We start from the raw sequence: 24,525 nt of genomic DNA, 5'->3' as shown, positions 1-24,525 counted from the left end.
AAGTGATCAGATCAAAATCATCTAGTTTCGAAAGTTTCTCCACTGCCTGTGATGAGAGCACGGACATTAGTGGCAAAGCTCAATTAGCAGTGTTTCTTCATTCTTGTGACAAGAATTTTAACATTTTTGAGGAATTACTGGAACTAATACCGATGTCTGGTACTACCACAGGAGAAGATATATTTACTTGTGTTTTTGGACTTCTGCAGAAATACAATCTACCTTTGGCAAAATTAAATTCTGTAGCTACAGATGGCGCTCCATCAATGACTGGGAAAAACAAGGGCTTCGTAGCATTACTAAGAAAAAAACTTAGTGAAATTCACGGTTCAAAAATTCATCATATGCATTGTATTATACATCAAGAAGTTCTATGCACGAAAGTAATAAATATGGAGAATGTTTTGTCATATATAAAAAAAGTTATAAATTTTATAAGATCTCGAGGTTTAAATCAGCGTCAGTTCACTACTTTCTTAAGTGAGTTAGATAGTGAATATTCGGGTTTGTCCTACTATTCCGAGGTACGTTGGTTACCTTGCTCCAAGATTCTCAAACAATTCTGGGATTTGAAAGAAGAAATATGTCAGTTTTTAAAACAAAAAATCAAGACATAAGTTTGTTTTACGATCCAATATGGATACAAGATTTACCTTTCTTGGTTGATATAACCAAACACTTAACCGATTTAAATTTATTGTTACAAGGGAAAGATCATATCATTACGAACATGTTTGACATAATTAAAGCATTCAAATGTCAACTAGTTCTTTGGGGAAAACAACTTAAAAATGAAGATTTGACGCACTTCCCGACGTGCAGCATGAACAAATCAAGTTTAGATGATACTTGTTCGTATCAAAAATATGCAGAAAAAATTGCAAATTTAACAACTGAATTTGAAACAAGGTTTACTGATTTTAGTTCCCTCGAAGACAATTTTTTTTTGTTTTTTTTGTTTTTTGTTTTCTTCGATTTTCTCAATAAGCATTGACTCAGTACCCAGCCATATGCAAATGAGGTGATCGAGATTCAATGCAACTCAAATTTGAAAGCAAAATTCATTGAAGTGGGCATGCCTGAATTTTACAAATATTTACCAGCCAGGTTTGAAAATACTCGAAAATTCGCATATGAAATTATTTCCATGTTTGGTAGCACTTATCGGTGCGAGCAGTTATTTTCAGTCATGAAAGGTAATAAGTCTCCTGTTAGAAACCGTATTAATGATGCTCACCTTGGGTCAGCATTGAAAGTTATCACTGCAAACAAAATTTCTCTCGAAATAGGAAAGATAATAGCAGAGAAGAGATGTCAAGTATCAGGACGTAAACATTAAATTTTTCTTGTTCTTTTCTATATAAATATATATATATATATATATGTTTATTATTGTATTATTCGAAATAAATCTATGTTTCTATGAATATTGATTTTTTTTTTTGCGGCCCGCCTAAAGTTAAACCTTGTTTGTTTGGCCCAAGTGTACCTATGAGTTTGACATCCCTGCTTTAGATTACTGAGGACCGTAAGAGTCCCTTTCTTATTTTTTGTAAATATAGGTTGTAATGCATCGTTTTGTTCATGAAGAAACACCGTTAAACAATTTTACTATTTGATACACCTCAAAGCTCTTATTTTGATTTTCAACCCCTTTGGCTTCCTAAGGGCTCCTTTTCAACTTGTGGATAAATTCTAGTTTGCATCTAAAACGGGCTTAGAAATATTTTCTCTCCTTTCACCAACTGTGAAATTTACTTCCAAAACAACTTATTTGTATTCTATCCCAGAGGGCAAATTTCTCTTGCATTCCCTAGTCTTTCATCTGAAATTAACAAAGACGATAAGAATAAAAAAATGCTTTCAAATCAGCAGTTTTTGTGAGACGGACGTTAAGTGTATTTCCATGTCCTGTATTTTTAAGTGAGCTGTCTCTTTGTGTAACCACACAAAGGGAAGAAGGCATGACTCCCGAATGACAAATCAGTTGTCAATCACCTCTTTTCATTTCCCTTGCATTGTAGGATTTTGGAAAACACGAAGCAATGGGTTCTTTTGGAGGCTAACTTGCGTAAAATTTTGACCCCAGACAGCAATTTTAAAATCGACGAGTCTTTCTCTTGGGAAAGGGTAAAGTCTGAAATTAAAATTTTAGCTAAACAGAGACGAAAGAAACTCGAGTGGAATAAAAGAAACTAATATACTTGTATTCAGTTCTAGTGTAGAGTCAGTAAACTCTCCATCCCTTCATGAACATAATATTGAATCCTAAACAACTTATAAAATAATCATAAAAAAGTATTACATCATAAACTGTTATAATATAAAGAAATTCTGTCATGCCACAGAATAGAAAAGGAGAAGACTAATGCAGCCATCTATTGGCGTGGTACCCTCAGTGTGGGCACTGGTATGTATTATATATCGGTTTTAAAATTGTATAAATAATCTTTTGTTAATTATCACTTCTGACTGAAATGAAGAAAATATATAAGATTCAGCATGTGTACATCATATATTTCCAGATTTTGAATTTTTTCTTTCCCACCAATAGAATTTATCAATCTTCAAACATGATACCTTGGAACAAGATACTATATTAATTTCATAACTGCAAAATATTGAGCATTCACAGAGTGATGCTGTCATTTAGAATCAAAAGGAAACGCTAGACACTTACGATTATAGCTTTTGGTGTACAAAAATAAGCATTTTTTCTGAGGTTAAAAAAATTGAAATACAACTGGTATATATTATATACTGGTTCCCTTCAAAGGGTTAAAGGACTATCGTAGATTTGGATGGTGATTACTAACCATACTAAAGATACTGTTTTCATGTCCCCCCCAAAACTTTATTCAGAACAATTTTTGGCAGAAAACTTTCATTACAACCCGATATCTACACCTAGCAAAAGTAATAAAAAAATATGTGAAAATGATAATACACATTTTAGTTTTGAACATTTATGAATGCATGCTTTCCTTTGTTTAATTCACTCGACTATCCTAATATTTCTGAATTTTTATTTATTGTGTTTCAGTGAAGCAGTAAAAGTAAGCTATAGAACTATAGTAATTAAAGTTTGTACGTTTTTATTGCTATTACTTTGTTTTACACATTTAACTACTATAACAACAATACATATTATGACTGCTATATATATTTAAGTATTTGGATGTCATGGGTAATTTAGATAATGATTAATAAATTTAGCAAATATTTTAGTATGTCATATTCTTCATTTGCATAAAAAATAACAATGTGGGAGGAAAATTATATTCTAGTTATTAAAATTATTATATTAAAATTAAGGCTGCTTCAAATACAGTTTGTAATCGGATTTTGAGAATCCATAAGTAGCATTAGAAGGCTTAGCATTATAAAAAATGTTAAATCATTCAGCATAGCAATTCTAAGATAAAAGTCTAAGAGCTGCATCCAAAGGCAAATACATACTTTCCTATACGCGCATAGCCCGTCTCCAATGTCAAATTGAGGGAAAAAAATAATATGAGAAATTAAATTTCTTTAAAACGAAACAAATTTTTGAGAGTGAAGATTAATGATTTTTTTCAAACATTTTTGATTGACATTTTATTTGATTTATGATAACAATTAAGGAAAGGAAATGAATCTTTTAGTGAGCATATATAAATTCTCAAAGATCCTACTTTACACTTTCATTCAAGAACTAAAAGAGGCTTAAGAAACATTCTGTTATAACTATAAATCCAAGTTATTTCATTATATGATAAATAATAGCTTCCCCATTTTTTTAATATTAAAATATACATATAATTGGTCATAACCATATAATGTTAAAAAAATTTTTATATTTATGGAACTTCCCAGTGATATTTTTCATTTCCATACAAAATAAATAAATAATTAATTAAAAAAGGAGTAAAATAAATGAGTAAAAATTTTAGATTTATTATCAAAACGTTACAGCTAGCTAATTAATTAGAAAGATGAAAATTTTCCTTTTCACCTAATAAATCAAACAAATAAAATATTGTTAAAAATATAAAGAAACATTTTTTGCATAAAAGGAGATGCAAATACTCCATTTAATAATATTATGATCAATATTTATTATAATTACAATCATGCATTTTATATTGATAAAAAATTATAATCATGAGGGCTTTCAATAATGTGGGTTTGTTACAATATCAGCTTTTATCTCTGTGCAGGCAGTCTCATCCATGTGGGTATTTGTCACATGGGCAATTGCCAGCTTTTATCAATGTGGCCTTTGATCTATGTGCAGTTTCGTTTCACCCATGTGGGTATTTGCCACTTGGGAAATTACGTGGAATTTTTTTTAGGGGGAGAGGCAGGGTTTTGTTGCATGTGCTTTTTTCCAGGTTTTTTTATTTATTTTTTTAATTATTATTATTACAGAAACACTAGAATTATATAACATTAGCAAAAAAGACTGTATTTACACATCTGCTCCAATCAAGGTTATCAATAGTAACAAAACAACGAGAAGAAAATGACCTTCAATTTGAGGGGGGGGGGACAGTAGAATTTTTTGGATGACCCAACATATACTAAAGTATAAGCTCAAAAACAGCAATTTTCAAAATAATTAGTCATTTTAAACTGAAAGCAGTTAAATTCCATTTCTTTAAATTTCAAGAATATATAAAAATTTTATAAATTCATACTTACAGCACCAGCCCAATAGTATTTTGCAATTTTCTTTCCATGATCAGAGGGCTACAAAAAAGTCCAACACTAATATTGAAAATCACACATACATATAGCATATACACAGATACACAATATATATATCTATAAAGAGAGAGTATGCAAGATAAAAAATACATAAATCAATTCTTATTTAAACTAACGGTAAGCCCTTAATTCCTCTTTCCATTCTAAAAATTGTAATAACTTTTCTGGATTGCATTATTTTGAGATTAATCCACCTAGCATGGCTTGAATAACGCTGGTGACATAGCTAACTCGGAACCTGAACTCAAAATTTTGAGAAGTGAAACCTTTCTAATCTAAACCAAAACGTTCTCTTGGTTAGGCTCCATATTGGATAATTGTACAATTTAGGCTCCAGCTCTCTTGCCATCAAGATGCTAGTTTGTTCCCTTTGCTTTGTCATGCTGCTATGCTGTTATCTAAAATGTGATCTTCTGTATAAAATTGTAGGATAAGCATATTGTCCCACGATCATGTGCGATGAAAAATATGGTTTCGATAATTACAATAAAAACCAATAAAAATTATATTCAATTCGGCCACATCTGTCTACAAGTCTCTTCTTCAAGGCCATGTCTGTCTACAAGTCAAATCTTTTTAACTACACAGTAAAGTCTCCCCAGGATATAACACAGAGAACCATTGTCAATCTGTCAACTTTTCACTGTTTGAATGAACTCCAAATCATCTTATTACACACACACATATATAATATACACACATAACTTCAAATACTTTTGAACAAAGAAAAAATATTTTAACTTTTTTTTTTAAATTAAAAACCACAGTTTATATACAAAGTCTTCCTTGTATTCTTTCTTTAAAATATTAAGTTTTTAAAGCTATATGAATATACTATCGGGAGCAGATAATAAAAAGATAAGTAGACTGGTTTTTAAGAGCATGGTGAAGACACTTTAGACAAGGAAGAATTAATCTACCTAGGAAAAAGCCAATAACATATTATGAAGTACCAAAAAGATATAAATAAACACAAGGATATTCCTCTGCTTGTGCATTTCTCCCCTTTAGCTTTTTCAGTACACTATTCAAAAATATGATTACTAATAATATAAAATATACACAGAAACAGTACATTATGTAAGTTGAAAGAATACTTTCTTTTTATTGCAAGCTTGGCACAATTCAGGATTAAGAAATTGCAATGTATCCCCATATGTCAAACAGCCAGGATGACAAAATTAACTACATGACTAAAGACAAAACTTATAATCTACACAAGATTTATAATTTTGCAGCTCTTCAAACCTGTTGCTGTTGAATGAACAGTTTTTGATTGTTAGAATTTCTAATATTTTCAGTTAACAATTGTCCAGAATGTGATGCTGTATTTTTTTTTTCAAAAGAAAGGTACTTTACCTTCTGAAAGAATTTGTGAATGTAGCTATAGTATGCAATTATCTTTTGGTGTAGGAACCATATGGAGCTCTTTGCTCCCAGTATATCATACAAAGGGTTCATACACATTTCTGCACACGGAAATTAAGTGCTTTTAAGGAAAACTAATGAAAAAATTAAGAACCTATGAGCAAATGGGAACTGAATAAATACAATTAAAAATATTATTCTATGCCTCAATTTCACTTTTGTAATACCATCTTAAAAATAAAATAGATCCCTAAGTATTATGCATTATTACTAAACATGAATTAATTAACATAATTATTAATAAGTTTGAAAATAAAATAAACTTCATGCAGTTTATCAAGTAGCATTAAATATTTTACACTTATAATAGGTTGGACATATTTGAAAGAAGATAAGTGACATTTATGTTTTACTAATGGTTAGCTTTATGTTGATTTTTTTTACATCTCATTTTCTCACATACTTGGTCAGTCTAGAGCAGAGGTTCTCAATCAGTGGTACACGTACCACTGGTGGTACGCAAGAAAAAAATAGGTGCTACACAAAGACTACTTTAACTACTTAGACAAAGTAATTTCAACCATTTATTTTAAAAATTAAAACCCCCAACATCCTGAATCCTGATTGAGTTTTTTCTTTAACACTTGTAAATTTATGCGATCTGAGCTTTGTTCAAGAGTGGTGCTGGTAATAGTACTTGTAGTGGTGGTACTAAAGGTTTTCATAGTCAAAAGGTTGAGAACCGCTGGTCTAGAGGTTTAGTAAATAGCAGTTAGATTTTATGTCAAATAGCATAGGTTAAAATGAGAAGTAAGATCATAATCAGCATGATTCATAACAAAAGACTGAATGCTATCACCGCTGCTGCTTGTCCAGAGAGACATGCTGATTCGAACAAATCTGAAATGCCTGGTGTAGGCACGGTTGGCAAGTGTTAAAAGTTAGTCAGGCTTTGTTTGATGCAGTTAGTGTCGTAGCTTCATGCAGATTTCCAAGGGTTGTAACTCAGTTAATATACTTTAAGGTTCCAATAAGCCATTAAAGCACCAGGGATGATAAGTTGTTTTGTATTATTTTAAGTCTCACTGGATACAAAGAATAAGTTTTACTTGAATTTTTAAATTTTTGTGTTTTATCTTGTGACCACAGTGAGTATTAATGAAAGGCAATAACTCGCTTTAATATGTAAAGATAATTTTTAAGGGTAAGTAGTTATTTAAATAATTAAATTAGGTAAATATATAACCTTAGTCATTATGAATTTACATGGCCACTATTAAATTTTATTTTTTAATGATATTTGTTAAAAAAAACCTATTAAAATCAAAATCTAATAACATTTCACAGTTTAAAATACATGTAATTTATGACACTGATTCTTAAATGATATTAGAATAATTACACATTAAAAGCTACAAAACATTTATGTTTTGTAACAACACTCAACAAAATATTTATTCATCATTTTAATTTGAAGCCTTCCCAAACATTTTGGCTAGTTTGCATAGATTTCCTTCTCTTTAAGCATCTTTTCTAACAATAATTAGAGATTTGTCTCAATATGCTAACCAGTGCTCTCGCTAGTTTCTACGTGCTTTATCTCCTAACTTGTTAAGCTCTCCACAATGTAGCTATGAGGGTTTAGTTGATCTGGTAAAAGTTAAATAGCCCAAAATCCCCAATAGATGTGAAGAAAATTATCATTATGTCTGAAACTACCTACAATATCAGACAAAAGTTTAAATAAGCCTCTTATTTAAAAAGAACTTAGAACAAACATAAAGGCATGTTCTGATGCTAACAAAGTCAATTACATCTCACTGTGACGTTATTAAACAAGAACAGTCAAATTCAAACTAAAAATGTAGACTAGGAGTCAAAGATTATACAATTTAATTTTAATTTAATCTGGCTCAGTAACTCTATCATATGAGGAAATAGAAATGAAAAATTATAGTAAAGGCTGAAATCATTAATTTACATAATAATAACTGCATATACCTTTGAAGAAAAATTTCTTTATGTATTCAATTTCTTTCTTCAGCATGTTCCTTTTCATTTTAGAATTTTTGGATTTAATTAAGGATTTCTGTTTTTCTAAAAAAAACACTAAATGCATTTAGAACGTATAGAAAAAGTGACTAATTTAATTTCTTTAGTAATATGAAATTCAGAAGAAATATGAAATATATATGGTAAAGGCCAGTTACAGAGCTGGTGTGGCAGAATTTTAGAATTTAGTGACACACCAAACAACAAAATCTAGAAATGGCAAAATTTTTAGAATTTAGAGCAGGCACTGGAAGCAGAATTTAGAAAGGATTCTCCACTGCGTAATTCTAAGTTACAGTGAAAAGTGAAGAATCTTAAGAACTAGTAAGTGAATAATCGCTTGAGTTCATGAGACAGTGAATAAACTTGGATAGGGTTAAAACACCCTTTCTTATTCAAATTAGATTTAACAGTCTTGGAGTTGTACAATAAGACCGACACTCTGATTCGAACTTAAGAGACTAAAAATTAAACTAAACTAATCTTAACCAAAGAGATATAGCCGAAGCTATCAAAATTCTAACAGAGTTGGCCCCTTAACGCTAATTGGCTGCGAAGCTATCAAGGGCCTAAGGTACGGCCGAGAGAAAAAATAGCTTATGAGAGAGCAGCCTAAAAAGGCAAACACGTGCTGGTTAGAATATCTGGTATCTCTCTCACTAAGACAGTAGAACTTTGCAGTTAAATACCGCTCTTCCTCATTAGCATTCAGACGTGATTCTAAAACTACGTTCTGGCTGGAAGTGTAAGTTGAAATTAAGAAGCGATAGTAAAGAGAGTTTAACTAAAAATGTAACTTTTAATAAAATTAACATACTTCTTATAAGGCACTATGCAGTCGAACTTAGGATCCACAGAGATTTTTCAACAGATGGGAAAATGCCTAGTGCCAGCTCTGTGTATGATGCATTAAGGCATATTAGATGGATCTTTTAAACTTAAGTTTTCAATTTATTTATTAGTAAAAAATCCCTTTCCATAATGCCTGCCCAACTCATAAGATTAGAAGCATTTTTGATATTTTCCATGCTTGTGTCTAGTGAAAAGTAGAGAAAATAAAGGGAAGATAAACATGTTAAGAAAAAGATTATAGTATCAGGAATAAAAACATTAAAATATTATGTCTTCATTGTTCTTCCAGACATTCTCCAAAAAGTAAGAAATTCATCGCAAACTTTCTATAAAATATATCCATTACCCATTAATACCATGGAGACATTTTTCATTTTGTCACATATTTCTCGAATCTTCTAGGATCGTGGGTCTATAAATCTTGTCTTCAAATCCTTCTAAACTTTCCAAGCTGTGATGTCAAAAATACTAAAGAAAAATTATCCCAACCAATTCTTAACAGCAAAAAGCCATAAATAGTTTGGAAAAAAAAGAAAGGAAGGAAAAAGTGTAAAATTAATTTTATAGAGAAAACTGATGCATATTCTATGAATTTTTAATATTTTGAGACAATTACACGGGAAAAACGCTTACTATGAAAAAATTAAAAAGAAGACATTTTTAATTAATTACATAGCTAATTTTGCTTTTGCTAAGAGCTGTTTCGTAAATTATGCTTTATAGCATTATACCTTGTTCATTTTTCAGATTCAAAATATTGTATAATAAAAGTTGCCAAAATGAAACTTTATAATATTACAGCGAAAAATAAAAATGCTTTATTTTAATGTTACTTTTTAAATATAATTCCTATATATTACCATTATTTTAATGAAATTTATCAATGTTAAGATATTTTTTTAAAAAATCGTCGAAAAATTCTCAAATTTCAGAATTAAAAATTTTCTATAGAAACTGACCTTAAAATCGCCAAAATGTTGAGAAGTCGCCAAATTTAAGTTTAATAAAAGAATTCACATCCCCAAAAGTGAAAATTGTGTAAGAGCTCTTTAATACAAAAAATGAATTTCGAAATGCTTATGTTTCACTTCTTGCTTAGAAACTCAAGTATCCCATCATTTATATTAGAAATAGAAACAAATTATAACCCATGAACCCATTCAAAAGATAACCACATACGTCAGTGAATTGCCAAAAATATTCCTCCAAAATGCTAATTCACACTCAAAATGGCAGTCGTAAAAACACACAGAAATTTCAGATGATTAAAATTAAGGACATTCTGCTGATTTGGGCTAAAATTAAGGACTTTTAAGGACCAAAAATCGATTCCAAAAAACTTAAGGACTCTTAAGGACTGTACGAACCCTGCATACATAGTATGGTTCATGGGCTCGTCGTATCAAATGTGATATGAGAGCAAAGTGTCACTGATGGCCCACTGTATCATATACGATATGCTGAAAATGGATGTTTTATTTCAAATTTTAAACGTGCAAAAAATTATGTCAGAATGCTCTAAAAACTTACTGAAGTGTGTAAACACTTTCAAGTGTTAGAATTGTTGTGATGAATATTATTTATCAATTTAATCCATGAAAGTTAAATGTGTGATGCTAATGATGCACATTATTAATTTAGAAATGCTTCCCGCAGTGCAAGTGGCTGAAAATTTCTGTTGGTAAATATAGCAATAGGATATTATGAGCACTGATATTTAAATTCTCAAGTTTTTTGCTTCATTATTATAAAGATATAATTAAAATTTGGGAATATACTCATTATTAATAATACTACACTTATCATGAATTATTATTTTAAGTATTAGGATTTTTCTATATATGCTATATGAAATAATATGCACTTGGGCTCACGATTGCAATCAGTTCTCCAAGGCCACAGGCCAATTGTGGGGAAGGGAGGGGATTTGTTTGCTTGATGTTAAGCAGCAAAGAGGTTAAACATATGTTTTCTTATGGAAATGCAGTTCCATGCACTGATAGATTGTGTAACTGGCTTCAGTTTGATGATGCAAAGCAATTAGAATTCAACTCTTCTAAAGTATTATAATTTGTTTATGTGTACATTAAATTACATATATTAAATAAAATGTCAAATTTAACATTGAATAAATTACTTTGGCGCATGAAATAGCAAACAGATTGCCAGAAAGTGGTGGTAAAAATTATTTTTTTGAAAATCTCTTTTCTTTGTCTTGTGAAGGTCATTATAAAAAGGAAGTACTATAAAAAGAAAATCACTGAAATGAAATGTTGAATACAGTATTACGTATTTTTAATGTTCTTCATTTAAACTTTTCTCAAAAATTACATAATTTTCTCCTTTCAGTTGTCAAGAGTCTATTTGTTTGTTTAAATAAAACACTAAAAGGAACTACAGTAGAAAAATAATATCAAGTTTTATTCATTATACTGAATTTCAAATTATACAATCAAGCAGTTGTTAATTTATAATTTATTAAAATTTTTTCACAAAACTGGGGAAAAAATGGTGCATTAAATCATAAATATTATCATACCATAACTTGATATTTAACATCGCCCGATCGGATTTCTTCATTGCCAACAACAATAGGAATTTCAACACAAGAATCTTTGTACTTTGCAATAGCATCAAAAAGTTCTTTCCGCTCCTTGCTGTCTTTCAAATACTGCAGAATTGGTTCATTTTTAACTTCGAAATCATCAACTTTAGTAACAAATGAAATTGGCTGAATTCTAAAAAAGAAAAATATTGTTCTAATATGCTTTGAACATAAGCATCCCCTTCAAATAAGTCAAAAGTACAATAAAATCTAGTTCACATATCACAGTAATCAAAATCTTAAGGCAAACATCATTGTTGTAACACAATTAAGAGGTAATCGGCCTAGTGCGGCTTTTACCAACATATTATAAATAGGGTATCTTTAATGATGAATCCAGTAAGATGGAATGTACTTTTTGCACCTAGTGCAGAGTCTCTAGAAGAGAAGTAAATGTGGTGCCATGTTCTGGCAAAAATTGTAGTAGAAAAGAAGAGCCATTTTTGGTCTAAAACCAAAAATGGAGTGCATGCGAGGCTGAGGCCCGAACCCACATTAAGACAAACATGTGTGCTGTGGATGCAAGTCATCTGATCAGTGTTAACATTTATAGAGTGTTCAGCATTGCCCATATATTTTTTTTTTTCTTTTCTTTTCATATTTGGCATGTAAACCGATAAAAGTATCCAAATGATTTGCTCTAGATAGCTTCACCTGTACAAAACTGTATCTGCTTGGAGTTATTTAAAAAAACGTTCCAAATGTATAATTTTTTTACTACAAAAAATGAATTTCGAAATGCTTATGTTTCACTTCTTGCTTAGAAACTCGAGTATCCCATCATTTATATTAGAAACAGAAACAAATTATAACCCATGAACCCATTCAAAAGATAACCACATCTGGCATGTTTATTCACAAAGTTATATGAATTATTAAAACAAAAATACTTACTCAGTAATTGAAAACACTGCAAAATATCAAAATATGTAAGTAAGGGAATTTGAAATAAGTCGAAAGAATAGTGTGTATATATATATATGCGTGAGTATTTATTTTTCTTATTTCATTTTATTTGATTTTTGGCCTCACTAGTGCACATAACTAGCTCAAATACAGCAGATTTCTCCATAATGCCATACTTCTATTCACATTATTATTATTCAGCTTCAGCAACAAATGATTAGTTATTCAGCTTCAGCAACAAATAATTAGACTTTTGTAATAAAAGCATAAAAAACACCATCTTTTAAAATTATTATTAACAATAAATTAGTATTCTCAATACAACACACTCTTGGGAGATACATTATCAGGACACACAGACTTCATGAGTGCACAATTCAGTGCACTCGTAAGCATATTTACTGGTAGGTAACTTCCACTTCTCTCTTCATAAAATTAGGTCTTAAAAAAAAAAAAAAAAAAAAAAAAAAAAAAACTATATTTAACACATACATTTTTATTTATTTATTTTTTTAGGTCCCATCTCTTTACCTGACCTTTCAAATTCATAAAAAACTTTTCTTGCTCTAAAATACAAAACTGTCCTCTCTGTATATACTTTTCCCCTATATCAAATTGATTTTTTGCTCTGCGGCTTCAAAACAAGACATCTGTCTATCAAATGGAATTCTAAGTTTCAAAACTTTAATTTTGAAAGCAGATAAGATGCTGTTGTTAAAAACAGTAGATATGATTCCTTTAACATAATCAACAGCATGTTATAAACCTTACTATTATGATCTAAATTTATGATTTGCATTCTGCAAACTGTTTTGATGTTGGTTTCAGACATTATGATATGAATGAAGCCATGAGATGTCTACTTTAATTACCATTTACTTTAGTTATTACTTCCAGCACTAGGGGTGACACCAGCCCCTTGATTAATACGAGTAAAAAAGGTGAAGAACAGAGAAGGGCAAAGAGAAAAAAATATTAGCTGGGGATACACACATTCAGCTGATTAATATTTATGTTTATAAATAATGCTTCAGAAAATGATAGTAATCAAAAACAGTCTGAGAGAAATCTAAAAAAAATTTAGTTCTCTCCATATGCTCCACAAATTAACATTAAGCAGTCAAAGTTTAGTTCTTTCGGTGCACTGGAGGGATTAAATCAGAGGTCGGCAACCTATGACCCGTGGGTCACCCAGTGACCCATTTGGTAATTTCAAGTGACCCACTTTATAAATAAAGTGGACCGAAAATAAAGTATAAGATATAAAACATTTTTTCTTTTTCCCAAAAAATTTTTGTCGCAAAGTTATGAACGTACCAAATTTGAATCCAGTATAACATATAAAAATATCAGTTAAAGCCCCAGCCCCGCGCCTGACTGGATATGGAATCGGCCGATAGTATGCGGAATGCAGCGACTTTGTCTGAACAAATTGTACCATTCCTGGACGCGTGCGTCGTTATCTCAGTTGTATGTCAGTTACAGTTATAGCACGTGTAGTACAGTAGCACAATAATATTGACCTAGATGAATAAACAGATTGAAATAAATATTATTATTTTAAAAAATTACCATGAACAAACAAAAAGCAAAAAAGAGATTATTTCAAGATGTGTGGACAGAAAAGTATGGGTGTATCGAAAATGGTGACAAATTGATATGTACTTTATGTACAGATATAATTACCGCCAGGACTTATAATATTGAGAGACACTTTTCTTCAAAACATAAAGATGTGAGTGAAATGGCAAATGAAGATAAATCTGAATACATTGGTAAACGTGTATTAAATTTTGGAAAACAAAATAAATTCTTAGAGTTTTGTTACCAGCAACAATCGCGCTACATCTGCCAGCTTTGTTGCAGCTCTTAGCATTGGTACCAACGGAAAACCATTTACAGATGGCGAGTTTTTGAAAAACGCATTCCTAAATTGTTCCAAACACTTATTTAATTACTTATAAATAAAAAACAAATAATTGAGAGAATCAAAGAAATGCCATTGTCAGCTAGAACAGTCCAGTGTCGTGTTGAAGATATGGCCAAGAATATTGATGAACAGGTCAAAAATGATTTGTTATCTTGTGACATAATTAACATTGCAGTTGACGAAAGCACCAACATAAATAGCATTGGTAGGCTTGTAATAATGATTAGATTTGCATCAATAAATAGCTCAAATGTTAAATTCAAGAAATTGTGGAATGATTTGGAAAATACAGAAGATGATCATTTTCTCATGATATCAACATGTTGTGTATCACTCCCTACGAGGTTTTCATCATTAAAACAAATTGCCTTTGCCATTTTGTCCACATTCGGGTCCACTTATAAATGTGAGCAAATATTTTCAATGAAATTTAGTTTAAGCAAAAACAGAAGCAGGTTAACTATTGAAAATTCAGATGCTTGTGTACGACTTAAAACGACTAACTATAAACCAGACTTGACTAAATTGATGTCACAAGTTCAACATCAGAGAAGCCATTGATATCGTAGAGAAAGTTTATAAACAAAGTTTATTCAACTATGTTTGTAATTATTTTCTTAATAAAATATACCTTATTATTTACTAAAATGCTGTTTTAATATGAAAATATCTCTAACCCAAATGTCTCTTTAATACTCGCATTTTGGTTGATTTTGACCCGCAGCCAAAAAAGGTTGCTGACCCCTGGATTAAATTATTCAAGATGAATCACACAATTTGAAAAAAAAAAAAGTTCAAAGTTGTACAGAACACAGATACATTGGTTAATGTACATGCATTTTAAGTTAAAGCATTATTCAACTAGTTAGAGAATTAGGAGCTAAACAGTTCTTAAAAAATATACATGTATCAAATTTACTTAGAAATGAAGAACTATGCGTTCTTGCTTCAATGAATGACACCACCAAAGGCACTGATATTTTTTGTCAAGTACAAAAGTTACAAACTTTAAAAATGGGCAAGTATAGGATTTAAAAAGTAAATTTTTTTCCATAACAACTGATGGTACTCCGAGTATGAGAGGAAAAACTGTTGGATTTGTAAAACTAATGGAAAATGAACTTGGCCGTTCACTTTTATCGTTTCATTGTATCATACATGAAGAAAATTTATTTGCAAAGGCATCTGGATGTAATGGAAAAAGTTGTTAAAATCGTAAACATGATAATAGCACGATCAGCATTAATACACAGGCGCTTTAAAGCTTTTTTGGAGGAAATTGAATCGAAATATGGAGATTTGTTATTACATTCTGAAATATAATGGTTAAGTCGGGGCAAAGTTCTTAATAGATTTGTAGAGTGTTTTGATGATATACAAATATTTCTTCATGACATCAGTGAAAATGATCTCGAACTCAATGATAAACAATGGTTTTTAAGACTTTTGTTCTTAACAGACATAATGAACCATTATGATTTCAACATATGACTGCAAGGAAATAACCACACAATTTTGAAAATGTATGAGGAATGGAAGAGTTTTACTTCAAAATTGATATTATTTGAAACCGACATAAAAACTAAAAAATTTCATTTCTTTCCCTTGTTAAAAAGGGAACATGAAAAAGAAAATATTGATGAACGCAATCTAAATATGTTCGAAACTTGGATTTCGGTCATTAAAAGTGAATATGAAAGTCGATTTCAAAGTCTTAAGAAACATGGAGAAATGTTTACATTTATAATGAAGCTCGATGAAATAGAAGAAAATATTATAAATTTGCAGTATTTTGAATATTTAAGAATTGACAATTTTAGTTTAGAAATGATTGATTTTAAAAGTTCAACATTATGGACGAATAAATTCAAGAAATTGCGGAACGATTTGGAAAATACAGAAGATGATAATTTTCTGATGATATCAACATGTTGGGTATCACTCCCTACGAGGTTTTCATCATTAAAACAAATTGCCTTTGCCATTTTGTCCACATTCGGGTCCACTTATAAATGTGAGCAAATATTTTCACAAATGAAATATAGTTTAAGCAAAAACAGAAGCAGGTTAACTATTGAAAATTCAGATGCTTGTGTACGACTTAAAACGACTAACTAAACCAGACTTGACTAAATTGATGTCATAAGTTCAACATCAGGGAAGCCATTGATATCGTAGAGAAAAAAGTTTATAAATAAAGTTTATTCAACTATGTTTGTAATTATTTTCTTAATAAAATATACCTTATTATTTACTAAAATGCTGTTTTAATATGAAAATATCTCTGACCCAAATGTCTCTTTAATACTCGCATTTTGGTTTTTTTTGACCCGCAGCCAAAAAAGGTTGCTGACCCCTGGATTAAATTATTCAAAATAAATCACACAATTTGAAAAAAAAAAAAAAAAAAAAAAAGTTCAAAGTTGTACAGAACACAGATACATTGGTTAATGTACATGCATTTTAAGTTAAAGCATTATTCAACTAGTTAGAGAATTAGGAGCTAAACAGTTCTTAAAAAATATACAAGCATCAAATTTACTTAGAATATATGCAACAAATATTATAATTATTTCTCAGAATACATGCAAGTTAGAATATATGCAACAAATAAACATTCATAAAATTTAATATTGGAATTTCAACTCAAAAACAAATTATGATAACATTTCGACACAGCAAAATAACTATTAAAATACATAAAAATATTATATCCAGAAGCAGCAAAAACACATTTAATCCGGAAATATAGAAGAAAGTTCTACAATTAATTCACATGTGGAATGTCAGTGTTATGCCAAAAATGCAAATCTGCACAGCCAATAAAAAATTTAAAAAAAAAATTAAAACTTAATATTGTTTAACACAAGGGAAACATGTTAAGACTTAACTCTCATATACTAATCTTGCAAAACAAAATTTCTTTTTAGGCTGAGTAAAATACTGAGAGAAAATCTAGAAAATGCATTTAAAAGGAAGGCAAATTTGTATTTCAAGGCATAGCACCAACGCTATGTAATTCGGATAAACAGTAGATGCAAAACTTGAAAGCTACGAAATCGAATTTACACTAGTTTTTTTTATGTTAAAAATCTTGGTACTTAGTACTGTTCTCTTACAGGGGGCCTACAGCATTGGCACGAATTAATGGCAATCGTGATACATGTCGCAATTCTTGATGAGAATTAGCAGATTGCATATGCTTATCATATTACTTACCCGTGCAATGCAGCACGAGACATATTTTGAGAGAAAGCTACACCAGAAAAATAAAAATACAACAGCACGAGCATTTAACATTGAAAAAAGTTTAGGTTAATCTTTGGATTATGGTAACTTGGCGATTTTTTAGCGAAAATTCGGCGACCAACCCTGCTACAGCAACCTGCTAGTTTTTGTTTGGACGCCATTCTGTTTTCACGAATTAAAGGCTTTTTTTTTTTTTTTACTCAACATTTTTTTCCAACAATCTGCTAGCCGAATTACGCTTATGCTAGAACTTTTATGGAGCAAAAGTGCTTAATCATGATGAAGATTAGGTACGAAATTGGGAGAAAGTGCAGAATCGCCCACAGCTTGCCGCATTTTTAAGAATTGCACATACACGGTATCATCCATGTACACGTCGACCTATTTTCACTTAAAAAAACATCCCAGAATTGCACAAAAATGGCATTGCGCACACTCTTGACTTTATCCATGTACACTGCTAAAGTCCTAGCTAGTAACCTTTATCGCCTTACCAAAATGTCGCCAAACTACCTGTTACCATATTCCAAAGATTAGCCAAAGTTTATATCAGTAATTTACATTTAATTTGAATAAATGTAATTAACTACTATGTTAGCTGTAGCCGTAATTCTACTCTTTTCGCTTTCCAGAAATTGCTAGAACTATCTCACGCGGCTGATTTAAAAAGCCAGAGTGATAACATCTCTGCTTGGTTGTTTAGCAAGTTATTGCTTACTTAGCTGCTCTAATTTTGCTTATCGGATTAGCTTTCTCAGCACTTTGGATTGCGTTCTATTTAACGTTTTAGTAATTTAAAATATAGCGACTGTTTATATTGCATGAACATCTTTGAGGAATAATCCAGCGTTTTGTTATATTTCTTGTGATTAGAATAAATTTTATTAACTTTTTACTGGACTTGTGCATTCAATATTTTAAACTGTACGCACGCAACAAATTGTGGTGTCAGAAGTTCGATTGAATGTTAATCACAAGAGTGACGGAAGAACTATTAAGACAGCTCGTCATTGCTTTTGCTGCATTCCCAGAAAAGATGGAAGCTGGCAAAGCATTCTTTAAAGAAGAGATGAAATGGGTCAAGAATCTGTTAAGGATGAGATGAAAACCATTCAAGAAGGTTCAAGAAGATATGCAAAAAGGATATTGCCTGCATAATAGAAAACAAATTTGAGGCTATGAAAGCCTGAATAGATGCAGTTGAAAATAAAGTTGGACAAATTGAAGAAACAGTTTCTTCTGTCAAAGATTAAATAGAAGAGAGAATTTTGGCCGTGAAACAACAAATTGGTTACAGAGTTTCTTCTGTCAAAGAACAATTGAACAACAAATTGATGACATTTATTCTGCAGTCACCAAAAAAATTGATACTTTAAAGAAATATGTAGCAATGGCAGTGGGCAATTCTGATGGTTTTAAATTTTTACCCACGACTGCTCGTCCCTCTATGGAGCTACCCATGTATGATAGGAAGACCTCCTGGCAAGTCTATAAGAGACAATTTTCTATAATGGCGGAATTGATTAGGTGGGATTCCCAAGCTAGGGCTTGTCATCTCGCCACATTTCTGAGAGCAGACGCTGCAGATATTCTTCAAACTCTTCCAGAAAACCAGAAACTAGACTTCGAAGCTCTATCTGGCGCATTGAAGACGTGCCTTGGCGAGAAATATGTAAAAGATTACAGTAGGCTTCAATTAAAATCCCGTCAACAGAAGACGACGGAAACACTCCAGAAACTTACCACCGATGTTGAAAGGCTGTGTCATCTCACCTTTTCAGAGTGTCTGACAGTAACAAAGCAAATCCTGTCACTGCAATATTTCATCGACGGCCTCCAGGATCCTGAAATACAGAAAGCTCTACAAATGGCAGATGTCAAGGATTTAAAAAGTGCTCTAGTGTACGCAATGAAATTCAAGGCATCCCAGCAAGCAACTTGTAGAGACTATCACCCAGTTAGAGCAATGCAAGTCGAGCCAGTGGATCAAATGATGGCTCATTTAGATGATTTATCCAGACAAGTCAATACTTTGGAGTAGGAGTGGGAACAAACTGGCTCTAAAGTGTTGAAAATTTGTTACTGAAGGCCATATATGACAGTATTGCAGAACACACATGGGCATGGAAAATAAAATAGATGATTTGGCCAGATAAGTCACTACCTTGAGACAGAATAGAAGTGAAAAGAAACCAATCCTAAAGTGCTGGAATTGCGGTACTGAAGGCCACATATGAAAGAATTGCAGAAACCTCCGAGCACAAAAAATAAGACAGGCAATTTAAACAGACAATTAGCTTTCTCATGCCATGAGATGGAAAAGGTATGTACGTATGTGTGATTATGGCAAAGCCTCGAGGGCTATCTGCCTAAGGGGAGGGATGCATTCGTGGAGGACTTTCTAAGGGAAACTGGCTCGTATACACTTTACACATGGGGAAAACCACGAAAACACCCATGCAGCCAGCCCGTTCGCGGGATTTGAACCTCGGACCGAACTACCAGTGTTCAGCGACTTTACCGCTCAGCCGCTGGTGGGTGAGATGGAAAAGGAGCGACAAGAAGCAAAAGTGCTGGAACTGCGGAGCTGAAGGCCACATATGATGGAACTGCAAAACACCCAGGGCACGGAAAATGAGGCCATTTCCAGCAATGATGCAGGTAACAAATTAATGACCATATCACGGAGTGGTGTTTGAACGATAGTGGAAAACCCCATTTAGAAGTGCTTAAGATTTCTGCAGCAAGTGGCAACACTAATGGACTGTTCATCAATGGGCATATCGATGGAGTTCCTTGCAATATGATCATTGACACAGGATCTAATGTTACCATCATATCTGAAAAGACTTAGCTCAACAGTTTAAAGATAAACTCATTTGGATGCCATCCAGACTGTGTCTGGTGATAAAATCGACACAGATGGAAAGTTAAATGTGAAGATCATATTTGGAAGTACTGCCTACCATCACACGGCAGATGTTGCAGAGATATTACAGATCCTTGCATACTCGGATTGGACTTTTTAGGGAAATACAATTTTTCCTTGGACTTAAAACACAAAAACTGCTTTCAGCATCAGAGGAGATAACTATCCATCATCAGAAGGGATCCTCACCTGGAAACGCTGACATGTAGTCTGAAAGATTCTGCTCAGAAAGCTGCCAAAATCATACTACGGTTGAACAGAAACACCAGACTACAGTTATTCTCCATTCCAGATGCTCATCGGTCGTGACCTTCGTCTGTCATGCGATCTCTTGTTTGGTCGTCCTCCTCCGGATGCACCTTCATCACCTGAGGAATACATCCAAGATCTCCAGGCCTGGTTTGAAGTGATGCACAATTTTGCAAGAGAGGAAGACAACTAGGCGGTGGAGAAGATGAAGACCCAATACAACACAAGAGCCACTAGATATTGATTTATGAAGGAGACAAGTTGTGGTTGTGAAATCCAACTTGATGAAAAGGACTCTGTCCTAAATTACACTCAATCTAAGCCTAAAGTCGTTCATTATGACAGGTTAGCTCCTTATTACGGCCATAGTATGTAGTGTATATAATGTAAATAGTATAAGACTATTTACATTATATACGGTCCTTTTTGCTTTTAAATTTGTAAATTTGTGCCCTCATTTATTTATTTAGTATTTGATTTGTTTGAAGTTACTCATTGCAATTATTGTTTATGCTGTTTGTTATTGTAATGTTTATTATTGCATTGATGCCTTAGTAAGTTTGACTTCTTGTCCAGGGATTGTGCAGTCCTTGAGAAGAGGGCAGTGTTAAGAATTTTGTATTTAGTTACATATTTTTTAGTAGAATTATAATTAAAATTAATTTACTTCCCCATGCAATGCAGCATGAGACATATTTTGAGAGAAAGCTATGCCAGAAAAGTAAAAACACAAGAGCACATGTATTTAATATTGAATAAAAGTTTATCTCGGTAATTTATATTTAATTTGAATAAATGTAATTGACTACTATGTTAGCTGTAACCCTAATTCTACTGTTTTTCCTTTCCAGGCATTGCTCGAACTATCTCGCGTGGCCGATTTAAAAAGCCAGAAAGAGAACAAACATCTCAGCTCAGTTGTTTAATGTGTTGTTGTTTACTTAACTGCTCTAATTTTGTCGATCAAATTAGCTTTCTCTGAGCTTTAGATTGAGTTCTATTTAATGTTTTAGTAGTTTAAAATATAGCTACCATTTATATTGCATGATAGTGTATGAATACCTTTGAGGAATAATTCAGCATTTTGTTATATATTTTTTTTGTGATTAGAATAAATTTTATTAACTCTTTAATCGGACTTGTGCATTCAATCTTCTACAAACCCGTACACATACAACAATATGCACTTTAATATTATATTACATTACTGTAGAAATTATGTGGGGATGGAGTGCAGCAGTAAATAATATGCCAAAGTTGAAATGTAGCCAAAACTCAGTAAGTCTATGATGCTGCTGGTACTTCCTTATTAAAAGAGACATCACAATCACTAAAAGTGGCCTAAACTATAGCGCACAAACGTAAATTTCACTAAACTATAACGTACAAACTTCAAACGTCTGCAGTTTAAGCAGTACTCACTTTTACAAAATAAGTACCGAATAATTATTTCAATGTAAAAGGCGCTACAGTGTATGTTTATTGCATTCACAATGATTAAAAAAAAAAAAAAAAGCTTATAGGTACTTTACCTAATGCTCCATTCATTCATTGGCTAGACTGGCCATTCATTTACTAATATCAGAATCACACACTTCAATACATCAAGTTTCCGAAATAATTTTTTTTTCCATTAAAAACCATTTTTGTTGACATAATTAGCATATTTTATTTATTTTTAATCACGTAAAATAGATTAAGTTTGCTCCTTGAGACAAACAAAGGCAAACTACAATTTTAATTCTTTGCATTCCAAACGAGAACACTAAGAATCAAGAATACAAACTAAAGGTTTAAACATTGTGCACAGTTATAAACAGCAGGGGTCTTTAAGTACTACACCAGGTTTAATAATTCACTTCAGAATTGCCATTTTCTGAAAAAAAGCTGAATAGTTAGATATGCTGTTTATATACCCTGCAAAAGAATGCAAAATTTCTGTTTCATGCAAGATATCACAAGCTTCATATTTTTCTTAAATAAGATATACTGAGAAAAATGGAAAGTAATAGGTAATGTATTGGACATATTTTATTAATCTGAAAAATATACAATTTTATGATTTAAGAACAGTAATACATTTATTTTTGAAAGGCTCATGCTCAAATTTAAATAAAAAATATAATCAAATTATCAACCGATATAACTATAATAATAACATGTACATGAATTACATTGCATTTTAACATTTTTAAATTTTTTATTCTTATAATTTTACACCCTTATTTTTCAATAAATAAGCAAGGAAGTTAAAAATTCTATACTTATGAAACATTACATTTTATATAATAATAATTATCTACATGATTCTACAATAAAGTATTTCGTGTTAAACGAAAATTTATTTCAATAAATGCTTTAATTTTTTAAATACCACTCCCCACACCAATAACAACAGATATTGAATTTGGGTGGATGGACAGTTTTTCAATTAACTTACATACACATACATTGCTTCTGCAACATAACAAAATACTTAATTTAGTATCAATAGAGGATATAAAACTTAAATAATACTTACGCTTTATGACTCATAATTGTAAAACAGTAGATTAATTTTAAACGCAAATTAGAAGATTCAAACTTTGCAGATAAAAGTCGTTACAGCAAATGATAACAGATATCGACCCTTTCCTCACAGTCATCAAGCGCTGATCACTGGCGGCGCTGGCCAGCGTGGTATGCAAATAAACAAATAAAAGAAGAGTACTGCAACGCATTTCCGCTTCGTGGAGAACTTCAACACGTGTGATTAAAATAGTCTGCAATAGCACAACAGAGTTTTCAATAGAATTCATTTATTTTCGTTGATGAATTTCTCAAATTCATCTGTGCAGTTTTCTATTATATTTTCCCTCAGAATTTTCTGCAGTATGCTTTTTTTTTGCGTTTCTACATGTATGACCTCTCTTTGTAATAAAACAATTCCACAGAGTTACGCAGCATGGCGGTATTTAAAAGCAAACGAAGAAAGTATTAAATAGAAATAAGTAGTAACACATTTAAGTTTAAAAAAAAGTCTTATACAGTTAAAAAGCTAAATATCCACAATTAATGGTAAGATTCAGCTGATTCCCACAATATTTTTAATTCAGCGAGCAGGTTGTCAAAATTGAATTGTAATATTTATTTAAGCAATTTATCACTGTATACATGATAATTTATCGCTTATTTAAGCAGCAAATCGAACGGTTTTTAAATATTTTGAATTTTACCTCTGCACACAATAAGGCACAGGAGTACAATTAATAATAATAATAAAATATAAATAAATAAAATTTTAAATGCAATCTGAGAACATCAGATTATAGTCTAATATCTCAAACAATTAACATTAAAACTTCAAAGCACAAAAAAAAGTGAAATTATAATGTTAAAAAAATTACAATCTAATCTTTACATTCTGATTTCAGTTTAACATTTAAAACAATTCCAGCTTAATCAGCCTAATCTCCCAGAAATTCCAAAATAGAGTATATTTAAAATGAGCCATTAAACATAGCAGTCCAAATGCTAGAAAAGGAAAAACTTGCTGTATTGGGATTTCATTGTAAATCTATACAGTTATGTAATAAAGAAAAGAGTTATTGCTGTATGTCTATTTCACTAGATCATGCATCCACAGGACTTGCAACA

At 31.4% G+C, this 24,525-nt stretch overlaps 1 protein-coding gene across 2 annotated transcripts in view; it reads right to left on the bottom strand.

Annotated features, from left to right (window-relative positions):
• Positions 1-24,525, bottom strand: part of P5CDh1 (delta-1-Pyrroline-5-carboxylate dehydrogenase 1) — a 68,256-nt gene that overhangs the window by 39,447 nt on the left and 4,284 nt on the right. Inside the window, exons 1-3 of one of the 2 annotated variants that reach the window (XM_035374295.2) lie at positions 23,411-23,570; positions 11,561-11,759; positions 4,684-4,731 (exon numbers count right to left, since the gene is read on the bottom strand). In XM_035374295.2, the coding sequence (XP_035230186.2) occupies positions 4,684-4,731; positions 11,561-11,759; positions 23,411-23,424 (261 nt within the window). In that variant the 5' untranslated portion in view covers positions 23,425-23,570. Of the gene's footprint in view, positions 1-4,683; positions 4,732-11,560; positions 11,760-23,410; positions 23,571-24,525 lie in introns of those variants that run through there. The other variant, XM_035374287.2, reaches the window with a different exon arrangement.

Source organism: Stegodyphus dumicola, chromosome 7, assembly GCF_044657685.1.
Source record: "Stegodyphus dumicola isolate Sdum_Otavi_A_Nest chromosome 7, ASM4465768v1".
In the NCBI taxonomy this organism is placed as follows: domain Eukaryota; kingdom Metazoa; phylum Arthropoda; class Arachnida; order Araneae; family Eresidae; genus Stegodyphus; species Stegodyphus dumicola.
This window is presented reverse-complemented; position numbering and strand designations above follow the sequence as displayed.